Consider the following 7,713-nt stretch of genomic DNA (forward strand, 5'->3'; position numbering starts at 1 on the left):
AGAGCCGAATTCGTTAGATCGAACCCTGATGCGGTGAAACAGACAGCTGCTCATTCAACAAGTATAGAATAATAATTGTCAAAGAAATCGTTCACAGTCGAAATTATCTAACTTCCTTGATTCAGTATCTCAAGTTACACTGTAAATCTAAAAGGTGGAAAAAATGGTAGGAAAATGGAGAAAGATACTTTCCCTCCATTTATCCACCGTATCTCCACCAGATATGGAGGAATTTCGAGGGTAGAAAGAGGGAGGAATCAATAGTCTACCATATTTGGTGGAAAACAATTATTGACATGGTGGAAATCAGAAATGACTGTTCGCAAACTGTCGTATTGCCCAATTAAAACATGACAGTCGATACTGGCTTATAGATAATAACGTCATCAGACATGAATTTCGAGTCGAGTGTTGTTTTTTCACTCAATATAAAGTCATAGTCGCATACATTTTGGAATATTGATAAAATAATAAATATTTCATTTACAAGTGGTTAAGCCAGTAGAGGGATTAGTAAATTTGAAAATATATGAATACTATTAATGGATTGTGATAAGTATTTCGAGATCCTGCACGACCGTAGCATATCCGAAACCTTTAACGTATATTCTTATTGCCAATATCCTCACCAATGAACCGTGACCGGCGGTAATTCAGCATCCGGGACTCTGGCAATTTCGAATGCACGGGGAATCGGGGATACGCGCTCTCCGTCGTCAGTCAATCTGAGTTAGTCGGTCGACAGAGAAAGATATTTATATTCATTGATTGTGAGTTGATCACAATATGATTATTGTTGATTTTAGTTCATAGGTAATGTCATTTGCTTAATCGATTTCATATTAAGTACCGGTATCGCTCGTGACTAAAAATACAATGAACTTGTCATAAGCAGTTACCAGTAGGCTACCTATGAGAGATTAGAATGATGCATCTGATGACCCGATACTGTTTTTCTGCTGATATCTTGCTTGGTGGGAAGTTAATTCAAGTAAGCCAATTGGTGATTATAATGCAAGGAATTAGGTAGGAAGAGTACATTTTCATATTCATGCATAACATAGATAGAGCTATTGGGTACCGGTATTCAAACTGGTTCTGTATTTAGTTTTACCATTATGCACTATAGCTGCATATTTATAATTTGGATTTTCATTGTTTGAATGAAAGGAACTCTTCTGATATCTTTCTGGCGTCACAATTTTTGTAAATGTGAGAATTTACTATGAATATATTCAGTATAATTCTGCCAATACTAAACGACGGGTCACGGTCTCGGACGATGCATAACTTGTCTTCAGTCCCGCACAGTCCGACGTTTAGTAATACAATTTCTGCGGTTAATCCTTTATAGTGTTAGACAGTCATTCAGCACAATAACTGTTACCAGTGCGTTTTAGTTGTGAATTGAACGGTAAAATCTGAAATGTATGACTGAACAGCACATCATTAGAGATATTACTATGAATGTGTTGAAATGTCCTATCCTTGCATGCATGAACCAGTACTCGGACAGGAAGTCTCTATTGGCTCATGCTCGACGCTGCCACTGTATGTGTACTAACTTCAAGTGTATAATCACTCCATGCAATGCTGCTTCTTATCATGCTTATATAGAATGCACCTTTCGAGGAAACACAGTGAAAGCTCTATGCCATCTAATGCAGAGACAGTAGTACCGATAGTAGAAGACAATGACCTCCCTGGAACCAGTTACCATGCCAGTGATGTAGAACCAGCATCATTTAGAGAACATAACATGACTTCGGTGATAAATTTTTGTGGTTTGCTTTGAAATGTCGAGAAAAGTACACCTTGGCAAGATCCACTGTTAGAGGTATTTTAATCGGATGTTATCGAAATTATGGAATTATTTGGGGAGCATTGTATCAAGGAAAATTCACTGGGAACAGATGCACTGATGCCAAGCTGCACGTCAACTCTCCCAGTATTGCTCGAAAAGACCCAGAGTGAAAAACAGTTCATTGAAATCATGTGTGACTATGGACTAGATCTGCCAACTGAAATTGGTCTGGACGAAAATATCAATTATCAATATATACCTATCTTAGATACTTTAAAAAAGTATATGGTAAAACGTGATGTTATTGAAAGCATCTCAAAAGCAAACACTTCAAAACGTGGCTAAAGCACATATTGTGATGGGTCCATATTTCAACAAAGCAGATATTCTAAAGGGGGGGATCGATCGCTTCTGAGGATTTGATAACCATCCAGTCTTTTGTAAGGTGGAGTTCATCTTGTACAGAGAGCAGCAGTGGTATCTGTGTGGTGAATGACTCATTTCGCCTTTCTTTTCTAGACAATTTCACAGTCACATTGTGGAAAACTCTTATGTGAAATATTTGCTTTCTCCCGGCGATGAAAATTCATTTGTACCTTTAGATGCGTACGCAGTCGATGACCACCATCATGTCCGTTTAGATCACTTGTGAGATGTAATTGAAAACTAATTGTAATTTGTAATTTCAGTCCTAAATAATTATGAGACTTTTAGCTACATTCAATACCAACAACAAGATCATTAATGTGTGTAGAAAAGAAGATATACCATCATCTGTTGCACTGAAATTTGATTTGGCGCCGGAACTCCTGAATATTCAGTGTTATGATAAGGAGTTTACTGATTGGGTTGATCTGTCTGATGCTGATGTAAAAGACAATGATCGGGTTAGAGTTCTTGTTACGGGTAAGTTTAGGCTCGGCTTCAGTTATCAATTTTTTCACCTCTATACCCCATTTTCCTAGAAAATGAACAAAGCGTTTGCGACAGCAGCATCACTAGCGACTCCCTAACTGTGGATTCATCTGAATGTAATGTGATGGGTGATCCATCTGAATCTATTGTGACGAATGATTCCGTTGAATCATTACTTTCACGTTCATACCAACGATGGCCTGTGGTCTACGACATCCCAACCTTTCCTCAATACCTGGTGCAACGCATCAAAAACCTAGTATCTGGGAGCGCTGGCAATATTGTGATTCCATCAAGACTGAGAAAAGAAATCAGGACAATTCTCTTTCAAGATCTTTTGCGATATTCCTTGTAAGTATAATTCTATTCAATTCTATCCATCGCATTTTGTTTCAAAGCTCGCGCACACATTTTGTTAGTTTAGATAGATATCAGGTAACCAATGTTCCCTCTGAGCTGCGCACGTGCGCAACTGAGCAGTGCTGAAACGGTCTCTGCGCGCAGAAAATCGAAGCGTGCGCAGTGCGCACAAAATATCCGATGTGATGTTTTTTTAGTCGTTGCGCGCTGTTGTCCAAAGGTAAATATCGCGTTCCGTGAAGAAATGAGAATTTACAATCACGTGCGCCTCACGGAAGAGATTTTTTTATTATGGTTTCGTTCGCGTGAGCGATATAGATATCATTTCAATAGCGCATTCTTTTATGGGAATGGCGAAATAACATATGGTTTAACAAAGTTATAAATAACAATGGGCTAGCTCGAAGTTAATCTGCGATAAACGAACACTCTTCTCCGCGTGGCATGAAAATTGCGTAAGATTTACTCAGGACCCTAACCCGCCAATTGGAGGGCCGAGCTCGAAGGGGTCCAAAATAATTTCGTTGAATAACATAAATCATGGTGTATCTTTTTGGAATTTTTCCGGAATTTTTTTCGCGCTATGCGCGTTTTAATATTGTACGATATCTTGATTATTGGGTACCCTTTTCCAACAGAAAATGCGCATGATTTATAGAAATAGGCACTAGGGAGTCGGCCATTACGGCACCATGACGCTCCAAGACATATGAAGTTAAAGGATATGTATGAAGGTAACTATATGACGATCTATCTAACAGGTACCCCACTGCGCATCAGTATCAAGAAGTATGCGTGGCATTATTAAGAAACTATCCGGTTTTGAAAGACAATAACGAAGAAAATTCCAGCTATGTAAGTCAGCTGCATGTACCTGTAGTCCTGGGCAAGTGGGCAATGGGCATAATACACTAAGTGGAAGCCAAATATCCATAGTAAACTGTCCTGGCCCATTACCGGTGAATTCCGGACAAATATATGTTTTCATATCAGCATATGCGCACCAGAATCGACGGCTGCCAACACATACTAATTGAATTAAGTGTTGACGGCAGCACAAATTTCCTTCTACGGCCGCAGATTGGCCACCCCTAGGCTAGAATTATTTCCAGCTCCGGGCGCATGCCGCAATCTTATCAATAGAAATCGACTGTCTACCAAATGCCCAATAGTTTAAAATTCGATATTGTTGTCCTCGATACGAGTACGTCCAGCAATCAAGATTATCGGAATGTGGAAGGTTCCCTGTTCAAACGAATCGAATAAATTCAGAGTTATTGTCACCCATAATCTCGTGATGCACCAATATTTGACAATGGCATGGCATACTGTGCGTTAATAACGAAAATAACACTCGTGCGGAACACTGCGAACACAGTTATTGAATTGCAACTGAATATGAGAGTTAAAATGGTCATTTCAAATGACGTTTCCCACCGGGGAATTCGAACCCCGAAAACCCCATGGTTACGCGCCTGGCATACACGTGTAGGCTATCGAAAACAAAGACGTCTCTAACGAAGTCGCTTCGATTCGCCTAATTACTAATTACTGGTCACAAATCACTTGGGCGTTTGAGCATTTTGTACGAGGTGGCCGCCACCTCGCAAATATGGCCCCATTTTGCCAAGTATCAGGACTAATACTCGAAATAACTATTCTTCAAAGTTGCAATGAAAAATTGATTCGAGTGGAATCATTTAACGTATTTGAAAAAAAAGACTTGAGTCAAGTTGAGTCACCCAAAAATCGCGACTCGAGTCAATGCAATGGAACCACCTCAAAACGCCCTCAAAGTCTGAAAATCGGCATTGTTCCGTTCCATTTTTATGTTCATTGTGTCATGGCGCTGCCATTGTTGAAACAATGCCGATTTTTAGACTTTGCGGGCTGTTTAGGGGTTTTTCCTTGCTTTTAGTATTAGTACTCTCTGCAGAGTTGAGTCCAACTGCAATTTCTTCAGGGCTCGTGGCATATTGCCTTGAGGCAGAAGTTCAAGGACTATCGAAGACATTTGGAAGCTGAATTGGTGAATCAGATGAAGCAGAAGTATGGTACAAAACGAAAGAATGTTGTTGAGGAAGAAGAAGAAGCCAGCAGCTCAAGATGCAAAAGAGCCAGGGTTGTAAGTCCAGTTAATTTTTATCTTGGTTTTGAGATGAGCTAGTTTAACTCTAATTTTTCAGGATACTTTCTGTCCGGATTTTGTTGAGGATCAACACAGCATTGATAATCACATAAAAGATATGCAACAAGAAGTAAAAAAGAGGGAACAAAACCAAGTCACGCTCCTAGACGGAATGAAGAGGACCCATCAACACCGCAGAAATCAGATTTTAGAAGGGGCTCAGTTATCGGATATACTCCTGATTTATCCAGCACTATTGGATGCTCAATGGGTAGGTACAATAGTCTATAGTATAATTGTCATTGCCACAGGTGTATCATATCTTATGTATATTAAGATGTTGAAAGAGGCTGAAATCTTGATTGGGTTTGATATTTTGAAGCGCACAACACAGAGCCGCTACAATATAGCTCAGGCCAAGATAAAGTGGCCTAAAGTTCCCGAGACTATTCAAGGATTACTAGGTGAGAGTATTATTTCATGAAATTGTGTGGCGTTGCAAATTTTCCGCTAACAACTTTTTTCGAATGAATTCAAGTGCAGTGGCTCTCTAACTTCTGCCGTTGCGATGCAATTGTTGAAACTTGTTTGACTTGCGCCGCACCAATAATCGTGGCTTTCACAATAACATAGTCTTGTACCAGCCAGTTACAGTTGGATTCATTTCCGAAAATTACACGCGTTCAAAATAAATATCGGAATGCTAGAAGTGATTATCGATGGTTCTGATAACCTGTGTCTGCTTTATAGGTGATGGAGTGGTGGATTGGCGTGCTGGTATACCAACCATGTTTGGAGAAGGATACGACAATTTTCTTCATATTGGAGAGGTAAGCTGTTCGTAGATAGATGGTGTATAATATACATTGTTAAAACTTAACAGTTAGTTAGTTGATGGGCAACTAGCTAATGTTTTTTTGATTAGTTGTAGTTCTAATTGCTGATTTTGAAAATTCAGTAGTTGTAGTTCTAGTTGCAAATTTTGAAAATTCAGTAGTTGTAGTTCTAGTTGCGGATTTTGAGAATTCAGTAGTTGTAGTTAGTTGCTGATTTTGAAAATTCAGTAGTTGTACTTAGTTGCTGATATTGAAAATTCAGTAGTTGTAGTTCTAGTTGCTGATTTTGAAAATTCAGTAGTTGTAGTTAGTTGCTGATTTTGAAAATTCAGTAGTTGTAGTTAGTTGCTGATATTGAAAATTCAGTAGTTGTAGTTCTAGTTGCCTATTTTGAAAATTCAGTAGTTGTAGTTAGTTGCTGATATTGAAAATTTAGTAGTTGTAGTTCTAGTTGCGGATTTTGAAAATTCAGTAGTTGTAGTTAGTTGCTGATATTGAAAATTCAGTAGTTGTAGTTCTAGTTGCTGATTTTGAAAATTCAGTAGTTGTAGTTCTAGTTGCTGATTTTGAAAATTCAGTAGTTTGTACAAGTCTGGTTTCTACCTCGCCATCTTATCCGCGTAAGCGGTGTCTTACAACAATCCTAGAAGTGGGTCGTGCTACAAGTCGGCAAATACGGATTAAAAAATAAGGAACACCGGCCTGTTGTAAATGACCATAATGGTAAACCAGTGTTTCATAATCAAGTCAAGCCGTATTTCTTATATGCCCTTACAACTTCTAGCAATAGAAAGTGGCAAGTTTCAGTAGACCTGGTACTGGCGTCGCGCATAGCTTAAGTAATGGATTGGGGCTCATGAAATTGAAATATACTTCATCGCAGCAGACTGACTGGTGACAAGATATTTTTAAAAGCATAAATCAAATGAGCAACATTTTGTGACACAAATTCATGTTTATAACTTGTGCAGTGGTAATATAAATTGTCCTGTGTGCTAAGCCTATCTCGATATCATAATGATCTGAAGTCTGAAGATTTCATAGTAATATATCTTTCAGGTTTCTATCTCTCCATATCCAACGATGGTCTACAATTCGCAATGGAGCCTGCACTTGGATGGAATCGTCTTCTCAAAAAACATTGAACGTTTTGATGAAGCACTTGCTCTTCTGATCGCAGCTCATTGGATATTTAACATCAAGTTTCAGAAGAATATCAAGCACACTCTCACCTTCATTTCGTCATACCTGCTAAAGCTGCCTGGCGTAGAGCTGACAAATCCTGTTGTGAGGGCTACCAATATGTTGCCATAAACAATGGAACTGTCATCATAGTTATGTAGGGTTACCATACGGAGGCTCAAGCGGGTCATTCGAAGTCGATTGTCAGTGCCGACTTTTTATTTTAGTCAGCATCACTAAATTTAAGTAAAAATATGGTAATTCTGGAGTCGTCACTTTCATTCAACACCAAAAGTTTTCCAGCAAAAAATAGCAAAATCGGCTGTCAGTCTTGATCAACTAACATTCCTGCATTGGTAAAATTGTCCTCCTTTTTCGATTCCGTAATATGGTAACCCTATAGTAATGACTGTTCGAATACGCCTAATAAAATGCATGAAATGCCATACTTGTATGTTTTTAATTAGATTTGTATTCTGCAGTATTGC

The 7,713-nt window shown here is 38.8% G+C and overlaps 1 protein-coding gene across 3 annotated transcripts; it reads left to right on the plus strand.

The window, feature by feature from the left end:
* Nucleotides 1-153: 153 nt before the first annotated feature.
* Nucleotides 154-7,671, plus strand: LOC145444538 (sterile alpha motif domain-containing protein 3-like). Of its 3 annotated transcripts, XM_080322528.1 has the most exons (9): nt 162-770; nt 2,559-2,710; nt 2,770-3,070; nt 3,841-3,934; nt 5,043-5,204; nt 5,266-5,478; nt 5,545-5,671; nt 5,958-6,037; nt 7,103-7,671. In XM_080322528.1, exons 3-9 carry the CDS (start codon nt 2,844-2,846, stop codon nt 7,355-7,357), a joined length of 1,158 nt encoding a protein of 385 aa, XP_080178654.1. In that variant the 5' UTR covers nt 162-770; nt 2,559-2,710; nt 2,770-2,843; the 3' UTR covers nt 7,358-7,671. The 3 variants fall into 3 exon arrangements, with proteins under 3 accessions (XP_080178653.1, XP_080178652.1, XP_080178654.1); XM_080322526.1 differs by having other exon boundaries at nt 158-2,710; XM_080322527.1 differs by lacking the exon at nt 5,545-5,671 and having other exon boundaries at nt 154-2,710.
* Nucleotides 7,672-7,713: the final 42 nt, after the last annotated feature.

This window comes from Botryllus schlosseri, chromosome 8 (assembly GCF_051294905.1).
Source record: "Botryllus schlosseri isolate E-star chromosome 8, Bs_hap1, whole genome shotgun sequence".
NCBI classification, from domain to species: Eukaryota; Metazoa; Chordata; class Ascidiacea; order Stolidobranchia; family Styelidae; genus Botryllus; species Botryllus schlosseri.

Excerpts from the sequence above, each read along its gene's own strand:
- LOC145444538 (XM_080322526.1), top strand. The coding sequence starts at position 2,506 with ATGAGACTTTTAGCTACATTCAATACCAACAACAAGATCATTAATGTG. Across the intron at positions 5,205-5,265 it reads GATGCAAAAGAGCCAGGGTT|GATACTTTCTGTCCGGATTT; the intron begins GTAAGTCCAGTT and ends CTAATTTTTCAG. Across the intron at positions 6,038-7,102 it reads ATTTTCTTCATATTGGAGAG|GTTTCTATCTCTCCATATCC; the intron begins GTAAGCTGTTCG and ends TATATCTTTCAG.